At 43.0% G+C, this 23,632-nt stretch overlaps 1 protein-coding gene across 2 annotated transcripts in view; it reads left to right on the forward strand.

Annotated features, from left to right (window-relative positions):
• The window catches only part of ssbp4 (single stranded DNA binding protein 4), a 119,502-nt gene that overhangs the window by 14,686 nt on the left and 81,184 nt on the right, over nucleotides 1–23,632 (forward strand). For both annotated transcript variants that reach the window (XM_014169744.2, XM_014169743.2), the window contains exons 2-3: nucleotides 2,852–2,924; nucleotides 20,699–20,760. In XM_014169744.2, coding sequence (XP_014025219.1) covers nucleotides 2,852–2,924; nucleotides 20,699–20,760 — 135 coding nt within the window. The remainder of the gene's footprint in view (nucleotides 1–2,851; nucleotides 2,925–20,698; nucleotides 20,761–23,632) is intronic.

A 23,632-nucleotide genomic window follows, 5' to 3' on the forward strand; every position in this document is an offset into this window, starting at 1 on the left:
GCACAGGAAGAGTCTCCACAACCCTCTTCCCTTGGCGGAGTTACACTCAGTGCTTCTGACAGTGCAACAAAAGGTGTCCCCCGAAGCCAGGATTGAATGAGTGTTTTTAAATAATGCATTAGAGAAGGGGCAGGTGCCCATCACCAGGGCATAGAACCCCAGATCACACCAGTCTAGCCATGAAAATTTAATCAACTCATGGGAATCTCTGTTCGATCCAGTTCAGCGTGGACCAGCTTATATAAGCCGATGCATGCCGCTGGGTATTACACACAGCCAAGAGGTAGTCTTTTTACATTTTACACCAACTGCCTCCAGTCTTTACCAGAAAACAGAAGAGTTTAAACAGCCGCACTATCACTCTGAGAGGGAGAGCACAGGTACTTCCTGGTTAAAGGAGCGACTAATTTTTGACTGGTTGCATTAAGCTAATTCAGAGCACACTCCCGGCGCTCAGTTCTCGCTGGCTGGTTTTAATTGAAGGTGAGACCTGATTACTAAACGGCACCAAACACTTTGTTTTACCAGGAACAGTAGTGTCGTGAGACAGTCGCCTCTAAGATCAGATAAGTATGAAAATATTCCAGCCAGAAATTTACTCCATCGCGTCATTCATTTGTATATCATGCCATTACCTATAATCCATTGTTCGGCGACCATCACCCTTGACCTACCCTCTAAGAAGTCGCTCCTCTAAGCAATCACTCCACCGTAAAAAATACACAACCATAAAACAGAGACCGAGCAGATAAAACGCTCAAGACATAATTGCGTTCATTGCTTCCAGAACCTTTTGTTTACAGTAGATTACTGAAATTAAAGGTGTAATGAATGTCTGATGTAACAATGAGAAATGAAGGTGCGCTATGCAGAAATCGCCCCGCCATTTCCTTTTGCCAAAATTCCAATAGTTCACCTAATTTCAGTTTGTGACAAAACAAGCAATGAAGAGAATCATTGTACCATCTAAACCGCTGTGAAATATCTTTTCAATAACAACAAATATTGTATTTTCAGCTGTTTGAAGCTAGTGTACGAAAGTGACACAAAAACAAAACTTAAGAACGGGAAGCATAGAAATAGCGCACATAGAACATATCTACCACTTCTTACATTTGCTTTCAATGAGAATGACAGATGAATTTGGTCAGGTACCCCAAAAAGTGACATATTGCAGCTTTAAGAAGATAGGGCCCCCTTTAACTAATGTCTAACGTTAGTCAGAACTGTTTTTTGGCAGATGGTGGAAGAGAAGTCTCCCACATGAAAAGCAGGCATATCGAAGGAATGATTACTTCGAGACAATTATGTCCCTGGTGCTTGGTTCAACACAATTCAATATCATCAGCCCAAGTGTTTCTGAGCCTCTGCTGCCACAGTGGACGTAACCTGATGTGACCAGACTGACAGGGGTCCCTGTCCTCTCTAAAACCACACTGTTACTGAGCTGCCTTGTTGTCCCTCTGTTCAGTCTAGCTGGGGAGAACAGGGGATGTTTTCCCCCCTAGCAGAGTGTGGGTTCAGCATTAGTCCAGGAGCATTGGGAGCACAGTAATTGCCAGGACAGGCGGCTAAATGACAGTCGTAATGGATACCAAAAATGACAAAAATGCATGCGGCAGTGTGGCTTGTCAGATAGTGTGGCTCCGAGCCTTACTTGGCTGTCTCTGCTTGCCTCTTGTTTTCATCAGCCTTCATGTTAAAGGAGGAGCTCCTTAAACCACAGAGTTGTGGCATTATGCCACAAAGTTTTTTCTTTTCTTCTTTTTTCTAGAGCTTCCCAATGGCTGCTCCTTAGAGACAGCAATGTTTTTCTGCCTATCCTCAAAGTGAAACAGTCTCTGGTTCTTACTGTACATGTCAATACTGTGTGCATCAGGGTTCCCTAACTGGCGGCACGCGGGCTGAATTTGGCCTGCAGGTGGTTTTACTTGGGAACAAGTTTTCTGAGCAAAATGTTTTTATTTTTTGTTGAATTTTCATTTTTGGACATAAACTGTAAAAACACCAAGAAATCTGCTCTAATGGATTTTAATTTGGGAAATCTGTTCCCCAAGTATTTCCACACATAATAGAGAGACACCTGATCATATACAAATGTAAGCAAGGTTTGAAATTATGTTTCAGTCAAATATTATACAGTATCATAGCCTCCCGAGTAGCACAGTGGTTAAGGCATCATTACAGACACGGGTTTGATCATAGGCTTTCACAGCCGGCCCTGACCGGGAGACCAATGAGGTGGAGCACAATTGGCCCAGCATCGTCCGGTTTAGGGGAGAGTTTGGACCGGCTGGGATTTCCTTGTTCCATCGTGCTCTAGAGGCTCCTTGTGGTGGGCCCGGGGCGCCTGCAAGCTGACCTCGGTCGCCAGCTGGATGGTGTTCCCTCCAACACATTGGTGCGGCTGGCTTCCGGGTTAAGCGAACAGTGTGTCAAGAAGCAGTGCGGCTTGGCAGGGTCGTGTTTCGGAGGACGCATGGCTCTCGACCTTCGCGTCTCCCGAGTCCGTCCGGGAGTTGCAGCGATGGGACAAGACTGTAACTACCAATTGGATATCACGAAAAAGGGGCAAAAGTAAAATTGGCCGTGACTGAATCTAGTTGAACTCAAATACGATTGTGTTTTTGATCGTGACAAAGCCTTCCTTCTCCTGCTTAATTCCACTGGCCTGTAAGGAGAGATCCAGTATAGCCACATTTTTCACCTGAGCACCAGTGGGTTAGGCTGCCTGCTACCCCAGGAGGGAGGGAGGGTGAGAGATTCTCCGGAGTGAGGAGGAGGGGAAGGAGGAATGGAGGAGGTGTGATATGGAGCCTCAATGTTGACCCTTTTTCTCTTTGTTTTACAGGTTAGCTTTATATGTGTATGAGTATTTGCTGCACGTCGGTGCACAGAAATCAGCACAGACCTTCCTGTCAGAGGTAAGAAACAGCTTTAGAATAACTTTGAGATGAATGGGATTTTTCTCCATTGTATAGCGAGGGATGGAATTTACATTTAGCGGTAGCCCTGGGGTCAAGGAACAGTTTGGTAATCTCTGCTTTGTAACACCAAGTAATTGGATCCCAAAATGTTGTATACAATGATTTAATTGTAATGGGCCAAGACTAAGCTGATGAATAACAGCAGTATTAATCTTAAGATATCTATAAGGACAATACAAAATGGCAGCTATTCTATTTGCTTTCCATAACAACACCTAGGCCACGCACTTCCCCTATTAGTTTGATAGCCCCTGAACTGTTGGTGAGGTAAAGCCCTTCTAATGTGTTGCATCATCTTCCTTAATGGACATCCTTCCTCATAATGGCCTAGTATTCAGGCCTTCCCCTCTATAACACCTCCACGTCTTAAGCAGCTCACTTAATATTGTACCGTTATAGCTGTGGAAGAACTTTACTGGCACACAAATCACTGTGGACTATATTATTCATGTTAAAGACAAACATTATATTTCTATTATGTGTCCGCTGTTCCCTTTCCTTAGGGCCAGGAGAATTCCTGACCACTTATCTTGTGCAGGAAGCCATAAGTAGGGCCATGAGTTTTTCCTTCCCAGGTTACTTAGTCAGGACAAATTAATGTCCCTGCTTATACCTCTCTATGTGCCTCTGAAACTTTTAGCAGTTAGGTTAATTAAACTCCAGTATCCTTAATCAGTGATACCCTGGATGCTCATACTAGTCTATTTAACTCCTATATTCTTTACCATTCATTTAGCCAGCAGTGAGAGCTCGACACCTCTAGAGTGGTGTTGATGCCTCTGCTCATTTGGTTCATAACTGTTCTTAAACACTTGCCTAATGCAAAAATACATTCGTTTATACTCCGCAATGAGTCTGGATCGGAGTACCTCCTTCACGATTTCTAGAACGCAAACATGTTCTAACTGTTCTGATTGGTCCCAGAAACCGATGGTTTGAGCCAGAACACACGTAGGTAAAGCAGTGTTTTAGAAAATGTGTCATTGGCTTTGATACTCTGGTTGGTTAGAAGTTATCCAATTGCTGATGACTTTGTTTTGTACAACACCCCTAATTTTGAGATCACCACAAACAACTTCAATGATGGCAGTCTTCGACAGAAGTATGTAGCGATCATAGAGCAGCGGAATAATTCAGTTTGAGTCGTCAGGCAATTTAAACACTCCCATGTGTTAGTCAGATTAAGTAAGTGTAGTTTGATGGGTGAATGGGTACGCTTAATAATAGTGTTCTTAACCCCCGGACCTGCTAAGGTGATCCCTTTCATGTGCAATGAAAGGTTGTGATGTTTCTAATTTATTTAATATAAAACACTCTCTGGCCTGTGTTCAAGCACAGAACTATTTCAGTGGTGTGATTCACCCAGCTCACATTTCCACATTTCTCCTCGCTGTATTATAATCTGTTCAGCTGTTATCATGTATTACAGCATTGATGTTCCACCACTGTTCATGACTGTACCTGTGTGTCATTGTGTTCAAACATGCTTTGAGGTATATGTATGGAGCATGGCCCAGGCCTACATGAAATATTTGGAAGATACAGACACAACATTGTTTGCCTCAGTTGGGTTTCCCTTTGTCAACCACACAGGAGGAGGAACGTTAGACGTTTTCTAAAACGGCCTCATTTTCTTTGAGATACTCTCAAGACGTGGAATCAATGGCACAACATTATACACAGTATGCTATATTTATTTATTTCCCCTCGAGCCTTACAGTGTAGGTAGAATAAATGTAACAACATGTTACATATGGATTTACATTAGTATACACATTAAAAGTCCCAATGCAAAGTTACACCTCACTTTTTCTATTTTTCGAGTTATAACATAAAACCGATCTGAAAGTCTTGTCGGAAAATGGATTTTCCGGGGTGTGGTGTAATATGTAGGACACGGCAAGCGAGCCTATACCCTATAATGTAAACTCCAACAGAAATAACTTTTAAATGTATAACTTCAAATTGTTTGCGTATTTTTACAAATCATCCTGCAAGGTTGCTAGCCAACTAGCCTGCTAACATTAGCCTTACCAGCCTGTCAACATTACATTAGCAACTGGCTAACTCATGCACTGCTATCAACCCCTAGCTTACAGCTACATTAAAGTAAACCAAAGTTTTGGAACTACATAATGCCATCTAACCAGTTTTGAAAGAATATTAACTGCATATAGCCATCTTAGCCAGCAGCCAGCTAACATGAACTATTTAGCCAACTAGCTAGTAGCCTAGCCAACCACCACAGTTTGGTCGGTAAGCTAGAGCCCAACTACTGGAGATGAGCTAGAACACAACTAATACAACACAACACAACCAAAACATAACCGCAGATTGAAAGCAAAGAGATATTGATTGCTGGGGCCCACCTGATTGTAAAACTTTTAAAAGCGTGTATGCTGAGTTGGCTACCAAAGCAAGGGGGAGGCGGGCGCTTCGCCGGGCAGAGGGAGAGTCAGGGAAATCTAAAATGGATAGATTCCAGATGTCCGTCAACTAGTGCGCTAGAACTAAGCCAAGGTGGAAAATCCTCCATCGAGTCTCCATATGACGTTGACAAATGGTGCATTGTGGGTAGTTTAGAAGATATCGGGAAATAAGTTAATAAATATGTAATAACCCAAAAACATAACTGTTTCTACTTATAGGTAACCAGATCGTGACTACAACTAAGTTACTTACTAAAAGTCTTTGACCACACTGTTTTATTACATTGGTGAGTAAAACTCAAGGTTCCTACCCTTTAACCTCTATGGGCTAGGTGGGACGCTTGCGTCCCACCTACTCAACAGCCAGTGTAATCCCGTGGCGCGTTATTCAAATTCCTCAAAAATGCAAAAACTTCAATTTTTCAAACATATGACTATTTTACACCATTTTAAAGACAAGACTCTCATTAATCTAACCACACTGTCCGATTTCAAAAAGGCTTTACAACGAAAGCAAAACATTCGATTATGTCAGCAGAGTACCCAGCCAGAAATAATCAGACACCCATTTTTCAAGCTAGCATATAATGTCACATAAACCCAAACCACAGCTAAATGTAGCACTAACCTTTGATGATCTTCATCAGATGACAACCATAGGACATTATGTTATACAATACATGCATGTTTTGTTCAATCAAGTTCATATTTATATCAAAAACCAGCTTTTTACATTAGCATGTGACTAGCATGTGACTAGCATTCCCACCGAACACTGCCGGTGAATTTACTAAATTACTCACGATAAACGTTCACAAAAAGCATAACAATTATTTTAAGAATTATAGATACAGAACTCCTCTATGCACTCGATATGTCCGATTTTAAAATAGCTTTTCGGTGAAAGCACATTTTGCAATATTCTCAGTAGATAGCCCGGCATCACAGGGCTAGCTATTTAGACATCCAGCAAGTTTAGCACTCACCAAAGTCAGATTTACTATAAGAAAAATGTTATTACCTTTGGTGTTCTTCGTCAGAATGCACTCCCAGGACTTCTACTTCAATAACAAATGTTGGTTTGGTCCCAAATAATCCATTGTTATATCCAAATAGCGGTGTTTTGTTCGTGCGTTCAAGTCACTATCCGAAAGGGTAAATAAGGGTGACGAGCATGGCGCAATTCGTGACAAAAAATGTCTAAATATTCCATTACCGTACTTCGAAGCATGTCAACCGCTGTTTAAAATCAATTTTTATGCAATTTTTCTCATAAAAAAGCGATAATATTCCGACCGGGAATCTGCGTTTAGGTAAACGGACGAAAGAAAATAAAGCATGGGGTCGACTCGGGCACGCGCCTAAGCCCATAGTACTCTGATCGGCCACTTGCCAAACGCGATAAAGTGTTTCAGCCAGAGGCTGCCTCGATATCGTTCAGCTTTTTCCCGGGCTCTGAGAGCCTATGGGAGCCGTAGGAAGTGTCACGTTATAGCAAAGATCCTCAGTCTTCAATAAAAAGAGCCAAGATGAAACACAACTTGTCAGACAGGCCACTTCCTGCATGGAATCTTCTCAGGTTTTGGCCTGCCATATGAGTTGTGTTATACTCAGACACCATTCAAACAATTTTAGAAACTTTAGGGTGTTTTCTATCCAAAGCCAATAATTATATGCATATTCTAGTTCCTGGGCAGGAGTAGTAACCAGATTAAATCGGGTACGTTTTTTATCCGGCCGTGTCAATACTGCCCCCTAGCCCTAACAGGCTAAACTTAATTGTTCCTCGTTATCTTTCACAATTAATCATACATTCCATATGTGGAAGTATTATAAAAACATAACTGACCTGTTATAAGAGAGCAGCTTTCAATGGGACTGAAATAATCTGTCACTCTCAGGTTAATGATCATATTATAAAAGGGTGGATTTCAAGGTAGCTGTTCAGGTGTTATGTGTGTTTGCTAGGCTAAATCAAGCCACAACCTGGCCAGGTTAACACAACAGAACGTCATACAGTAGTCTAGTCAATCACAATGCTAAGAAATCAATCCATCAAACACCTAACTTGCCCAAACGCTTTTGCCTCCCTCTGCCTTAAACCTTTCAGTACAGCAGCAGGGTTTGACTAAGTGCCAACAAGGCACAGAAGTGGACTAAAATATTAATTACAGATCTGGGACAAGCTCAGAGAGATTAAAGGTCCAATGCCTTTTTTTTTCTCTCAATATCAAATCATTTCTGGGTAACATTTAAGTACCGGACATTGATTGTTTTCAATTAAAATTGTCAAAAAGAAACAAAAATAGCTTCTTAGCAAAGAGCAATTTCTCAAGCAAGAATCTTTCTAGGACGGTCTGGGAGTGGTTTGAGCGGGGAGGGGAAAACTAGCTGTTGTTGGCAGAAGTTTTGGAACTCTTTACTGAGTTACAGTTTGTATAAGGAAATCAGTCAATTGAAATAAATTCATTAGGCCTAATTTATAGATTTCACCAGTCAATTGAAATAAGTTAATTAGGCCCTAATTTATTGATTTCACATGACTGGGAATACAGCTAGGCATTTGTTGGTCACAAATACCTTCAATGGCTGTGTGAAGTTGCTGGATAGTGGCAGGAACTGGAACACGCTGTCGTACATGTCAATCCAGAGCATCCCACACATGCTCAATGGGTGACATGCTTGAGTATGCAGGCCACGGAAGAACTGGGACATTTACAGCTTCCGGGAATTGTGTACAGATCCTTGTGACATGGGGCTGTGCATTATCATGCTGAAACATTTTTCATTTTATTTTATTTATTTAACTTGATTTAACGAGGCAAGTCAGTTAAAAATAAATTGTTATTTACAATGACATGAGGTGATGGCGGTAGATGAATGGCATGACAATGGGCCTCAGGATCTCACCACGGTATCTCTGTGCATTCAAATTGCCATCGATAAAATGCTATTGTGTTTGTTGTCTGTAGCTAATGCCGGTCCATAATATAACCCCACCGCCACCATGGGGCACTCTGTTCACAACGTTGACATCTGCAAACCACTCGCCCACACGACGCCATACACGCTGTCTGCCATCTGCCCAGTACAGTTGAAACGGGGATTCATCCGTGAAGAGCACACGTCTCCAGTGTGCCAGTGGCCATCGAAGGTGAGCATTTGCCCACTGAAGTCAGTTACAATGCTGAACTGCTGTCAGGTCAAGACCCTGGTGAGGATGATGAGCACGCAGATTAGTTTCCCTGAGATGGTTTCTGACGGTTTGTGCAGAAATTCTTCGGTTGCGCAAACCCACAGTTTCATCAGCTGTGTGGGTGGCTGGTCTCGGAGGATCCCACAGGTGAAGAAGCCAGATGTGGAGGTCCTGGGCTGGTGTGGTTACATGTGGTCTGCGGTTGTGAGGCGGTTTGGACGTACTGCCAAATTCTCGAAAACGACGTTGGAGGCGGGTTATGGTAGAGAAATGAACATTTAATTATCTGGCAACAACGTTCCTGCAGTCAGCATGCCAATTTCACACTCCCTCAAAACTTGAGACATCTGTGGCATTGTGTTGTGACACAACTGCACATTTTTGTGGCCTTTATTTGTCGCCAGCACAAGGTGCAACTGTGTAATGATCATGCTGTTTAGTCAGCTTCTTGATATGCCACACCTGTCAGGTGGCTGGATTATCTTGGCAAAGGAGAAACGCTTACTAACAGGGATGTAAACAAATGTGCGTATGGAACATTTCTGGGATATTTTATTTCATCTCATAAAACATGGGACCAACACTTTACATGTTGCATTTTATATTTTTCTTTGGTGTAATTTACGGCCTGGTGATGTCATCAGGCAGGTGTCATGACTCTCCTGTGAGGATCCAAGAGATCAGGTTACAGTGGATCAGCTCTACAGAACTCTCTCTCTCTCCTGCAGAGGGGGAGAGGGATGGATGTTGGGGTTTTATGACACCTCACGTCGATCGTAAACCATTAGGCAGCAGACGAGTCCTTTGGGGCCTAGTTTGGGTGATCAGAATGTCTGCTTGCCTTATGAAGTGTTAACCAACCCAAAACTACAACATCAAACAATGGACACGGACAATATTTCATCCTCCGAAATTTTGGTAATGAGGGATCTCAGTGCAAGAAGCGTCACTACAGTCCCTGGTTCGAATCCAGGCTGTATCACATCCGGCCATGATTGGGAGTCCCATCGGGCGATGCACAATTGGCCCGGCGTCATCCAGGTTTGGCTGGGGTAGGCTGTCATTGTAAATATGAATTAGTTCTTAACTTGCCTAGTTAAATACACTGCTCAAAAAATAAAGGGAACACTTAAACAACACAATGTAACTCCAAGTCAATCACACTTCTGTGAAATCAAACTGTCCACTGAGGAAGCAACACTGATTGACAATACATTTCACATGCTGTTGTGCAAATGGAATAGACAACAGGTGGAAATTATAGGCAATTAGCAAGACACCCCCAATAAAGGAGTGATTCTGCAGGTGGTGACCACAGACCACTTCTCAGTTCCTATGCTTCCTGGCTGATGTTTTGGTCACTTTTGAATGCTGGCGGTGCTTTCACTCTAGTGGTAGCATGAGACGGAGTCTACAACCCACACAAGTGGCTCAGGTAGTGCAGCTCATCCAGGATGGCACATCAATGCGAGCTGTGGCAAGAAGGTTTGCTGTGTCTGTCAGCGTAGTGTCCAGAGCATGGAGGCGCTACCAGGAGACAGGCCAGTACATCAGGAGACGTGGAGGAGGCCGTAGGAGGCCAACAACCCAGCAGCAGGACCGCTACCTCCGCCTTTGTGCAAGGAGGAGCAGGAGGAGCACTGCCAGAGCCCTGCAATATGACCTCCAGCAGGCCACAAATGTGCATGTGTCTGCTCAAACGGTCAGAAACAGACTCCATGAGGGTGGTATGAGGGCCCGACGTCCACAGGTGGGGGTTGTGCTTACAGCCCAACACCGTGCAGGACGTTTGGCATTTGCCAGAGAACACCAAGATTGGCAAATTCGCCACTGGCGCCCTGTGCTCTTCACAGATGAAAGCAGGTTCACACTGAGCACGTGACAGACGTGACAGAGTCTGGAGACACCGTGGAGAACGTTCTGCTGCCTGCAACATCCTCCAGCATGACCGGTTTGGCGGCGGGTCAGTCATGGTGTGGGGTGGCATTTCTTTGGGGGGCCGCACAGCCCTCCATGTGCTCGCCAGAGGTAGCCTGACTGCCATTAGGTACCGAGATGAGATCCTCAGACCCCTTGTGAGACCCAGGGTGTGGTTGGCCCTGGGTTCCTCCTAAAGAAAGACAATGCTAGACCTCATGTAGCTGGAGTGTGTCAGCAGTTCCTGCAAGATGAAGGCATTGATGCTATGGACTGGCCCGCCCGTTCCCCAGACCTGAATCCAATTGAGCACATCTGGGACATCATGTCTCGCTCTATCCACCAACGCCACGTTGCACCACAGACTGTCCAGGAGTTGGCGGATGCTTTAGTCCAGGTCTGGGAGGAGATCCCTCAGGAGACCATCCGCCACCTCATCAGGAGCATGCCCAGGCGTTGTAGGGAGGTCATACAGGCACGTGGAGGCCACACACACTACTGAGCCTCATTTTGACTTGTTTTAAGGACATTACATCAAAGTTGGATCAGCCTATAGTGTGGTTTTCCACTTTAATTTTGAGTGTGACTCCAAATCCAGACCTCCATGGGTTGATAAATTGGATTTCCATTGATTATTTTTGTGTGATTTTGTTGTCAGCACATTCAACTATGTAAAGAAAAAAGTATTTAATAAGATTATTTCATTCATTCAGATCTAGGATGTGTTATTTTAGTGTTCCCTTTATTTTTTGATCAGTGTTTTTATTTTTTTTAAGAATGTGGAAGATTAATGTCTATTTTGTGATGTCATCATTAAAAGGTAAATGAAGACATTATAAAGAAACATTAACTTTAAGACTTTTCATACGGTGTTCATACGGTGTATATCATGTTTACATACTTTACGTTGTGTGGAAATATCCAGGATAAAGAGAATATTTGGTGATGGTAAAATTGTGATTTTATTTCTCTAAACGAGATCATAGTAAATTCTGATACCTTGCCTTTTAACTAGCTACGCCCCAGGGAACCCAGAGAGCGTGTCAGCAAGACGGAAACGCCCCCTTTTTACCCGAGGGTATAAAGAATTTGAGTTAAGAATTAACATATCAGACTAAGATTACCACGAGCTGCAGTCGAGGTCTACGATTAGTCGCGACCCTGAAGACAAATGAACCTCTCAAATGAACCTCAACAATCAATGCTACAGTTGAGTTGCTGTTCTAAGTACTGTATCTAAGAAGGTGAATTTAAGCAGGACCATCCGGTTATTCTCTTCGAGTCATCGTTTGTCTACACTGCTTTCATCCCCACCCTGAGATCATCTACATGGCTATTAGCCATCCTCAGAAGACCACTCTTCCAGAACGAGTACAAGGAAACAGACAACTAAGAGAAAGGACATTGTGACACCTTGTGGACAATCAGAGACTTACACCCGAGGATGAAGGAGACGGCCATCCAAAGAACAAGGTCTCCATCGAACGTTTCTTACTAAGCGGCATCAGCCCCCGAAGGCCTGGGGCCAACAGAGATACCCAACGAAGACCTTCAACACTTATATACATGCATTACACTTCTTACCCATTAGAGCGGAAGTTCGGGGCAAGGTATTAGGGCTACTGTAAGTATAGTTTCCAAATGTATCCCAGTGTTGCTTCTCGCATTCTCTCACACACACACACACACACACACACACACACACACACACACTCAATCTCCATCTGATGTAACACGTGCCATATTGTGTTGGTCCGCAAGGGACCTGTTGTCATTGTATTAAGTTCTAATCAATAACCTATACCGTGTGTGTACATTATGTTATCATTTAGCTTGTTAGTAAATAAATAATCAAATCAATTTCTATGGAATGATTAGTGAGACCCGGGTTTGTGCAGATTTACGAAGTCTATGACGTTTAGAATGAGACTGATATGAGGAAATTATTATTTGATGACTGGTATGATATCTATATTCTTGAGTTAATTCGGGAAATGGTAACTCTTTAAACAAACTTTTCCTGTGGTTCCCCAAATTCCTAATGTGTTAATTGTTACATGATTCATTTAATTGAGTAATAGTTAAACGTAGTAGGTAATTATTTGATGAATAGCAGTCTTTACATTAATGATAGTCACGTCACGACACAGGGAAAAACTCCATCAAACCAAAACGGGCTGAGATTTTAGGCGGTCTTTACAAACAGCTCATACTAAAAGGGCATTATCATAATTTTCACAGTAGCGTTCCAATCTTGTATGTATGTACAGTTGAAGTCGGAAGTTTACATACACTTACGTTGGAGTCATTAACTCATTTTTCAATCACTCCACAAATTTCTTGTAAACAAACTATAGTTTTGGCAAGTCGGTTAGGACAAGTTTTCCAACAATTCTTTAAAGACAGATTATTTCACTTATAATTCACTGTATCGCAATTCCAGTGGGTCAGAAGTTCACATACACTAAATTGACTGTGCCTTTAAACAGCTTGGAAAATTCCTGAAAATGATGTCATGGCTTTAGAAGCTTCTGATGGGCTAATTGGCATCATTTGAGTCAATTGGAGGTGTACCTGTGGATGTATTTCAAGGCCTACCTTCAAACTCAGTGCCTCTTTGCTTGACATCATGGGAAAATCAAATGAAATCAGCCAAGACCTCAGAAAAAAAGATTGTAGACCTCCTCAAGTCTGGTTCATCCTTGGGAGCAATTTCCAAATGCCTGAAGGTACCACGTTCATCTGGATAAACAATAGTACGCAAGTATAAACAACATGGGACCATGCAGCCGTCATACCGCTCAGGAAGGAGACACGTTCTGTCTCCTAGAGATGAACGTACTTTGGTGCGAAAAGTGCAAATCAATCCCAGAACAACAGCAAAGGACCTTGTGAAGATGCTGGAGGAAACAGGTACAAAGTATCTATATCCACAGTAAAATGAGTCCTATATCGACATAACCTGAAAGGCCGCTCAGCAAGGAAGAAGCCACTGCTCCAAAACCTCCATTAAAAAAAAGTCAGACTACAGTTTGCAACTGCACATGGGGACAAAGATCGTACTTTTTGGAGAAATGTCCTCTGGTCTGATGAAACAAAAACAGAACTGTTTGGCCATATGTTTGGAAGAAAAAGGGGGTGGCTTGCAAGCCGAAGAACACCATCCCAACCGTGAAGGACGGGGGTGGCAGCATCATTTTGTGGGGGTGCTTTGCTGCAGGAAGGACTGGTGCACTTCACAAAATAGATGGCATCATGAGGCAGGGAAATTGTGGATATATTGAAGCAACATCTCAAGACATCAGTCAGGAAGTTAAAGCTTGGTCGCAGATCGGTCTTCCAAATGGACAATGACCCCAAGCATTCTTCCAAAGTTGTGGCACAATGGCTTAAGGACAACAAAGTCAAGGTATTGGAGTGGCCATCACAAAGCCCTGACCTCAGTCCTATTGAAATTGTATGAGTACAACTGAAAAAGTGTGCGTGAGCAAGGAGGCCTGTGAACCTGACTCGGTTACACCAGCTCTGTTAGGAGGAATGGGCCAAAATTCACCCAATGTATTGTGGGAAGCTCATGGAAGGTTACCTGAAACATTTGACCCAAGTTAAACAATTTAAAGGCAATACTACCAAATACTAATTGAGTGTATGTAAACTTCTGACCCACTGGGAATGTGATGAATGAAATAAAAGCTGAAATAAATAATTCTCTCTACTATCATTCTGACATTTCACATTCTTAAAGTAAAGTGGTGACCCTAACTGACCTAAGACAGGGCATTTTTACTAGGATTAAATGTTAGGAATTGTGAAAAACTGAGTTTAAATATAGTTGGCTAAGGTGTGTGTCATCAAAAAAAATCTGCAGCATTGAAGGTTCCCAAGAACACAATGACCTTCATCATTCTTAAATGGAAGAAGTTTGGAACCACCAAGACTCTTCCTACAGATGGCTGCCCCCGGCCAAACTGAGCAATCGGGTGAGAAGGGCCTTGGTCAGGGAGGTGACCAAGAACCCGATGGTCACTCTTACAAAGCTCCAGAGTTCATCTGTGGAGATTGGAGAACCTGCCATAAAAAGAACCATCTCTGTAGCACTCCACCAATCAGGCCTTTATGGTAGAGTGGCCAGATGGAAGCCACTCCTCAGTAAAAGGCACATGACAGCCCGCTTGGTTTGCCAAAAGGCACCTAAAGGACTCTCAGACCATGAGAAACAAGATTCTCTGGTCTAATGAAAGCAATATTGAACTCTTTGGCCTGAATGCCAAGCGTCACGTCAGGAGGAAACCTGACACAATACCTACATTGAATCATGGTGGTGGCAGCATCATGCTGTGGGGATGTTTTTCAAAGGCCGGAACTGGGAGACTAGTCAGGGTCGAGGGTTAAGATGAACGGTGCAAAGTACAGAGTTCCTTGATGAAAACCTGCTCCCCAGCACTCAGGACGTGATGGGGCGAAGGTTCACCTTCCAACAGAACAATGTCCCTAGGCACACAGCCAAGACAAAGCAGGAGTGGCTTCGGGACAAGTCTCTGAATGTCCTTGAGTGGCCCAGCCAGAGCCCGGACTTAAACCCATTCGAACATCTCTGGAGAGTCCTGAAAATACCTCTTTTGCTTTTATCATTATGGGGTATTTTGTGTAGATTGATGAGGGGGGGGAAAACTATTGAATACATTTTAATATAAGTCTGCAACGTAACTAAATATGAATTCAGAAAGTATTCAGGCCCCTTGACTTTTTCCACATTTGGTTAAGTTAGACTTATTATCATTTTTACTTTTACCCCTTTTTCTCCACGATTTTGTGATATCCAATTGGTAGTTAGTCTTGTCCCGTCACTTCAACTCCACTACGGACTCGGGAGAGGCGAAGGTCGAGAGCCATGCGTCCTCCGAAACACGACCCTTCCAAGCCGCACTGACACACGGATGCCAGCCGCACCAGTGTGTCGGAGGAAACATCGTCCAGCTGGCAACCGAGGTCACCTTGCTGTCGCCCGGCCCGCCACAAGGAGTCGCTAGAGCACGATGGGACAAGGAAATCCCGGCCGGCCATACCCTTCCCAACCCGGACGATGCTGGGCCAATTGTACGCTGCCTCATGGGTCTCCTGGTCACGGCCGGCTGTGACACAGCCTGGGATCAAACCTGGGGCTGTAGTAATGCCTCAGACACTGCGATGGAGTGCCTTAGACCGCTGCGCCACCCGGGAGGCCCTTCATTACAGCCTTATTCTTAAATGGATAAATAGACCGGTGTCAGTAAAACTTAGGGAAAAAAGTAACAGTTAATAGTCACGATTGCTCTATAGAACATGTAAGCAGCCTAACCAGCTCTGCTAGCGCGAGTAAAATGGTCAGTGAGGTATTCTCATTTGTATCTGGAAGTAGCTAGCTAGCAAGCTAGCCAACTTTAGCCAGCTAGTTTTGGTGCTTGGTTGGGACAACGCATGCAGTGGCAGGCAGGCTACAGAAGGACGAGCAGGCTATTCCCCATTGTTTATCGGTGCAATTTCGATGGTTAACTATACTGAACAAAAATATAAGCGCAAAAACTTTTGGTTTCATGAGCTGAAAAACAAATCCCAGGGAATTTTCCGTACTCTCACAAAAAGCTTTTTTCTCTTATTTTGTTTACATGTTTGACTCACAACCTTGATTTGGTCTTGTGTAGCAAAATTTGAATTTGTGTTTTTTACATTGGATAAAAGTTGAGACTTTTTGAAAGTTGATAAACTTGTAAACTTACTTTTGAGAAAATGGCCTTTGAATATTTTAGTATCTAGTGAAGAGCTCTTCTTTGTTGTCTACACTCATTCAGCATAGTTTACACCCTCTTAAGCTTTAGCCCCACACATCTCGTTTCGCTCTTGGAGCGTTTAAAGCGCACACTTGGCGCTCTGGCCGATGATTTCTTTACCTCTGGATAACATGAACAGCCTAACCAGCTCTGCTGGCAACAATTTCATTACTCTTTTTTTGCCGACGTTTACTGACACCGGCCATATTCAACGGGTGTTGTACCCTTTAGCTTAAAACATGTAGCTAGGTAAACAACGTGTAAGCTCACACACGTAACGTTAGCTAGTTAAACAACAATGAACATAGTGCCAAATCATGTCGTTACTACCCTGCATGAATCTGCTGGGTTCAATGTCAAACCAGGTTCAATGTCAGCTAGCTAACATTAGGCTCTAGCAAAACAAACGGTTCTGGGATACGAATAATGTCATACACATAACGTTAGCTAGGGAGCCAGCCAGCTAACGTTAGCTAGCTAACAGTACACTTTAGCTTGAAATTAAACTACTTTCTGTCAAAATTTGAAACGTGTAATATCTGAAAATGTATCTCGCTAGACTATCTTACCCGTATACATCATCATGCATGATGGACACGTCTCCCTGTAACAGATGCCATGTCACGGTTGCCCTTTGTTTGAAGATGTAATCCAGAGACCGGTGTTTTCTCCATCTCTTTAACTCTCATACTCTAATTCCACTATTTCAAAACTCGATCTTCCAGAAAGTGGAGAATAACACTTATGCAGCTCCACTACACGATACATTAAAAAAGCTGCGTTCGACAGGATTACCAACACAGACTGACCAGCTCAAATAGACAGAAGCTTTCTATATGGCAGACCAATCCGAACTCGGTATGTCCAGCCCACTCATTATCTCAGCCAATCATGGCTAGTGGGAAGGTTGCTCACTTTTTCTTTGGTTTAACCAACAAGGCTCGTAATTTATCAATGTTATATTCTTATTTACAGATGTCATACAAGTTTGTTATTAAGGCACAGGAAAGTTCACATGTTCCAGAAGGCATTTCTGCCCCAAAATGGCATGACTTGCGACATCTGCCTAGTTTCCTGAAACGGGTCACATTTATTTACATCCCTGTTAGTGAGCAGTTCTTCTTTGCCAAGATAATCCATACACCTGACAGGTGTGGAATATCAATAAGCTGATTGAACAGCATGATCATTGCACAGGTGCACCTTGTGCTGGGGACAATAATGGGCCACTTTTAAAATGTGCAGGTTGTTCACACAACACAATGCCACAGATGTCTCAATTGTTGAGGGAGCATGCAATTGTCCACCAGAGCTGTTGCCAGATAATTTAATTTTAATTTCTCTACCATAAACCACCTCCAACATCATATTAGAGAATTTGACAGTATGTCCAACCGGCCTCACAACCGCAGACCACTTGTAACCACACCAGCCCAGGAACTCCACATCCGGCTTCTTCACCTGCGGGATCGTCTGAGACCAGCAACCGGGACAGCTGATCTGTGTGTAATAAGGTCCTTTTGTGGGGAAAAACTAATTTTGATTGGCTGGGCCTGGCTCCCCAGTGCGCCCCTGCCCAGTCATGTAAAATCCATAAATTAGGGCCTAATGAATGTATTTCAATTGACTGATTTCCTTAACTGTAGCTCAGTAAAATCTTTGAAATTGTTGCGTTTTATATTTTTGTTCAGTATAGCTGAAAAAGTTTGAGAGGGTTTATCTAATGTTCTTTTGTTAGATTTTAGCTCATCTTGCTCTGGCTAGCATTAGATGTTGATGTGCATATAGGGAAATATAGTCAACCTTTTTCATTGTTGTTTGATCAATAGGACTGTAAAGTTCCCAAATGTAAGAGGACTCAAATCGAATTTTATTGGTCACATACACGTGTTTAGCAGATGTCATTGCGGGTGTAGCAAAATGCTTGTGTTTCTTGCTCCAACAGTGCAGTAATATCTAACACGTAATATCTAACAATTTCCCAACATATACACACAAGTCTAAGTAAAGGAATGGAATTAAGAATATATAAATATATGGATGAGCAATGTCAGAATGGCATAGACTAAGATACAGTATGTACAAATGAGTTGAGTAATACAAAATATGTAAACATTATTGAAGTGACTAGTGTTCATTTATTAAAGTAGCCAGTGATTTCAAGTCTATGTATATAGGCAGCAGCCTTTAATGTGCTAGTGATGGCTATTTAAGTCTGATGGCCTTGAGATAGAATCTGTTTTTCAGTCTCTCGGTCCTAGCTTTGATGCACCTGTACTGCCCTCGCCTTCTTGATGATAGCAGGGTTAACAGGCAGTGGCTCGGGTGGTTGTTTCCTTGGTGATCTTTTCGGCCTTCCTGTGACATCGGGTGCTGTAGGTGTCCTGGAGGGCAGGTAGTTTGCCCCTGGTGATGCGTTGGGCAGAACGCACCACCCTCTGGAGAGCCCTGCGGTTGCGGGCGGTGCAGTTGCCGTACCAGGCAGTGATACAGCCTGACAGGATGCTCTCCATTGTGCATCTGTAAACGTTTGAGGGTTTTAGGTGACTCCTGTGGTATTTAGCTACATATTTGCAGAAATCCATTCAAGTGTATTTTATGGCTTTTGATGAATGTGTTCTAATGATCTAAAGTCACGCTGTTGCAACTGCCTGTAAACACACAGTCCAGTTCAAAGTGAATGATGGCAGGTCCCTTGTGCCAAATGGCTTGTTTGCGTGTAGGCCTACTGTACCTCTGCGCAGATTCTGGTCCTGGACGAGACAATGTTTTTATTAGGTTTTGTTTACTGTAGTGTCTATTAATTGTCCAAGCGCACAGCCACTTTCCCACACTATATTGCTATAGAATTTTCACAAATGCATTAGTATACATAATTCCCAAACACGCTTGTCAGAAAATGTAAAAAAAAAAAAAACATCTTCCTGGGAGTGTATATGAACAGATTTTAATGTTGCTAAAATGCTGTCAGTTCCACTTTAAGTAGCAGGGCTGAAGTGAGGTTCTGATAGCAGAACCCTCCTGGGTGAATCTCCTCCCTGAGATGGAGTGTTAATGGTGTGCTGCTGGATAGGGGTTAAGTTATGGGTCACAGGCAATGGGAGGAAGACACCGCTCCTCACAAAGTCCATGAGACATGCATGCAGAGGCCAGGGTCAAGGTAATTTTCTTGTACTGTAGTTGTGTCTTGAATGTATGAAATCTCATACAAAGTATAATGCAGAGATGCTGATCAGGGATGTTTTCAAACCATTGGTACTCCGCTTGTCCTTCATAGGCTAAGAGTAAGTAAACAATATTAAAAATAAAATGCTTTTATAACTTATCCTGGTAACGATACTTCCAACTATATTGTCTATTTTCATCAAATAGATGTCAACAGTTTTACAGTCAGCCACGTCACTCCAATTCAATTACTACATTAATATAGACCTGTCAGTCTCAGGACCTCTCCAAAGCATGTTCATCCCGTCCCATTCCAACCCTCCTCTCCCCCCACCCTCCCTGAGCAGATAAGGAAATTCAGTCCCCACAGGTACGCTGAAGAAAAACACACCTGCTCAGTGCACCTAATGAGAGCTATCGCCTGGACTCTCCTACTGCCTCTGCCTCTCAATTAACCTCCCATCCTCCCCCTGCACACGACCCTGTGCCCCGGGGACACAGTCAGTCCCCACAGCCCGCTCCCCTGCACAGCTGAACACCTCCTAAAACAGCCTCTACTGGCCCACACACAACTCAGTCTCATCCACCAGCTGTGGGGTTTATAGGAGATTATCCACCTACAATATAGTGTAGATCACAAGACATATGCCTTAGAACTACAGTGCATTGCAGGTAGCCTCTATTACATGCCACGTTTTAAGGCTCACTTGTATGAGTTGTTCCCCGATCATGTGACCCTGACCAAGAAAAGGTCCTGGCCCTAGTTATATTATATTTTCCTGGTCAAGTCACAAAGGCAAGAACCCTGGGTCCTACTTATAAGATGAGAGGCGGAGAAACCTTGGTACACAAGGGAGGCTACGTACAGTACCTGCAATATACTGAAGCTTACACAGTGGCCACAGACAGTCATAATAGGGCTGAGTGTGGTAGCTAGCAATCTCTGGGTTGATCTTATCTCAGTGACCAGATATGGGGAGTAGGTGTTTGAAGCGTGAGGAGCTGCTCCTAAGATGTTTTTGGAGTCAGAACCACACACTCTGCACTCCATTCTTACTGTGTGTCTGTCTGAGGTGGAAGTGGAGTGAGATGTGATGTTTTATGCATTATGGATGCACATGCAGTGGAGTCTTAATAACTCTCGCTCCCTCTTTGTTTCACTCTCTGTCTCGCCACTATCTTCCTCCTCTCTTCTAGATCCGATGGGAGAAGAACATTACACTGGGGGAGCCCCCTGGATTCCTACACTCATGGTGGTGGTACGTGCACTGTCTTTGTACATTTGACATTTGAGTCATTTAGCAGACATTCTAATCCAGAGCGATTTTACAAAGATGCCCATTTAACACCACACACTGTAAACACACTCTCAGCTGCAATTTATTCACGACATGAAAGCACACATAATGACATGAAAGAATGTGTAGGAGTGAGGAGGTAATTTCTGGGGAATGCTAAACGCAATGTCTTCTGATGTCAGTGCTGTGGTTTCACTGTACTCTCTTCACTGGATGATGAACTTGCCCTGATAATAAAATGGAACCCAATTCAAATAAGTTCCATTTCCCTCAAATTGGAGCATAGTCAGTATTACTTTAACCTCTCTAGCGTCCCACCTGACCAACATCCAGTGAAAGTGCAGGGCGCCAAATTCAAACAGAATTGTAAATATTTAACATTCTTGAAAATATACATGCAATATGTCAAAATAAAGCTTAACTTCTTGTTAATCCAGCCGCAGTGTCAGATTTCAAAAAGGCTTTACAGCGAAAGCAAACCATGCGATTATCTGAGGACAGTACCCCATCATACAAATGCATAACAATAATTTTCAACCAGGCAGGTGGCGACACAAAAGTCAGAAATAATAAGATCTTCTTCTGGTGGCACTCCAATATGTCCCAGAACGTTTGATTCAGGAAAAACACCGGTTCCAACTCGCCCAACATGACTACAAATGATCTAATAAGTTACCTGTAAACTTTGTCCAAACATGTCAAACAACTTTCCTAATCCATCCTTGGGTATCCTAAATATAGCGGATAAAATCAAAGTGGAGCGAGCTACAGGTCGCGTGCCCCAAACAAAAGAGTCCACTTGGCTTGACACTCGTTCTGAATAGCCGTACTTCTTCATTTCTGAAAGGAAAAACATCAACCAATTTCTAAAGACTGTTGACATCTAGTGGAAGCCATAGGAACTGCAACCAGGTGCCTCATAAATCTAGTTTCCCATAGAAACCCATTGAAAACAGTGAACTCCCCCCAAAAATGGTCCTCTGGGTTTCGCCTGCCAAATAAGTTCTGTTAAACACAGACATAATTTTAACAGTTTTACAAACTTTAGAGTGTTCTATCCAAATCTTCCAATTATATGCATATCCTAGCTTCTGGGCCGGAGTAGCAGGCAGTTTACTTTGGGCACGCTTTTCATCCGGACGTCAAAATACCGCCCCCTATCCCAAAGAAGTTAACGAGAGAATCACTGACATGATGTCAGCTGGTCCTTTTGTGGCAGGGCTGAAATGCAGTGGAAATGTTTTGGGGGGAATTCAGTTCATTTGCATGGCAAAGAGGGACTTTGCAATTAATTGCAATTCATCTGATCACTCTTCATAACATTCTGGAGTATATGCAAATTGCCATCGTACAAACTGAGGCAGCAGACTTTGAAAATTAATATTTGTGTCACTCTCAAAACTTTTGGCCACGACTGTATACCTGTTATACTGTAAATAGCTTTCATAGTTTCTGGCCAGAGTAAAAAAAACATCTAACTCATTATGATCTCTGTCCATGATATTCGTAGAACCAGCTTGTGCTGTATTTGTTTTAGTCGACCTGTCAGAGGTGTTAATGCCAAAAAAATACTTCAGTGTATTTGCTATCTGGAAGCGGTCTGCCTCTGGACTGACAGGCTGACACGTATTTCTCTCTGTCTCACTGGATGAGAAGGAAACGCCCATGCCTGGGTTCTCCTCCAGTTGACAGATGAAGAGACAGAGAGAGATTGAAGGAAAGAGAGAGAGACTGGGAGAGAGAGGGAGTGAGTTCACAGGCAGTCTTTGTTTGTCCTGCGCTGCTCATCCTGAAAAGCCCCTCTACCCTCAATCTCTGAACAGGGGTCTTTCAGCTGTATTCTTCTCCCTGAATCGCCAACATGCTTTAATTGTGAAGCATGTTTACACAGCTCATAATGGCCCTTAAGAGAGTATGTGTTCCCTCCGTCTGACAGATTTCACTTGAAAAGCTACCAGAGATGCAGACAGATTGACATATACAAACATACCTTTTTTAGACAAAGTTTACTTTCACGTTGCCTAACCCTCTAGAGAAGTTGTGAAGTCTCAGGGTTTGTTGATGTGCTGAGACATGGTTTGAGGGAGCCTCGTGTGTGTGTGTGTGTGTGTGTGTGTGTGTGTGTGTGTGTGTGTGTGAGCAGTTGGAGAGTAGGCAGGTTATTATCTGAGCAGGGCCCCAGTGGAGGGTTCCCAGCTAGCACATTTGGTTCCTTGGAAGTTGTGGGAACGCATGTATTTGGGTTTCGTATTGGTTGTGGTAACGAAGCCATGTTTTCTGACTGTTTAAAAAACGTTCAATTTTACTGTTATTTTTATAGAAAATAGTTTTTCGGTTGCAGGGAGGTTCAGAGAGCATTTTACTCCAGTTCCTTAAGTTTTCCTGGGAGGTTTTATTGACGCTCTGAAAGTGTTTTAATAACACTGCTAGCATATTCTCGGTTAACTTTTTTGAATTCCAAGCACTGCTACTGTATAGGACACATTGACATTCATTTCCTAAGGCATTAATCGTGGAAACACATTCCTTTTTTTATCAGTGAGATAGCTATAATCTTCTGTTCTCTATCCATGGAATTAGTCCACTGCGCCACCAGGATAGAGTTAGCATGCCATGTTTTTAACATATACAAAGCTGTTACATTTTTGTATATTCAAACAGACCCCATTTCAAACTAAACAAGCGCTCATTAAGATCAGGTGTGGCCAAGATTAGTGGCTGCGACAACACACCTGAACACACTTCACAAGAGTTGAAAAAAAAGATCCTAGAAATTGTCCATAAGCATAAAAAGTTTATTTCTCTCAAATGTTGTGCAGAAAATTGTTTACAT

This window comes from Salmo salar, chromosome ssa23 (genome assembly GCF_905237065.1).
Source record: "Salmo salar chromosome ssa23, Ssal_v3.1, whole genome shotgun sequence".
NCBI lineage: Eukaryota > Metazoa > Chordata > Actinopteri > Salmoniformes > Salmonidae > Salmo > Salmo salar.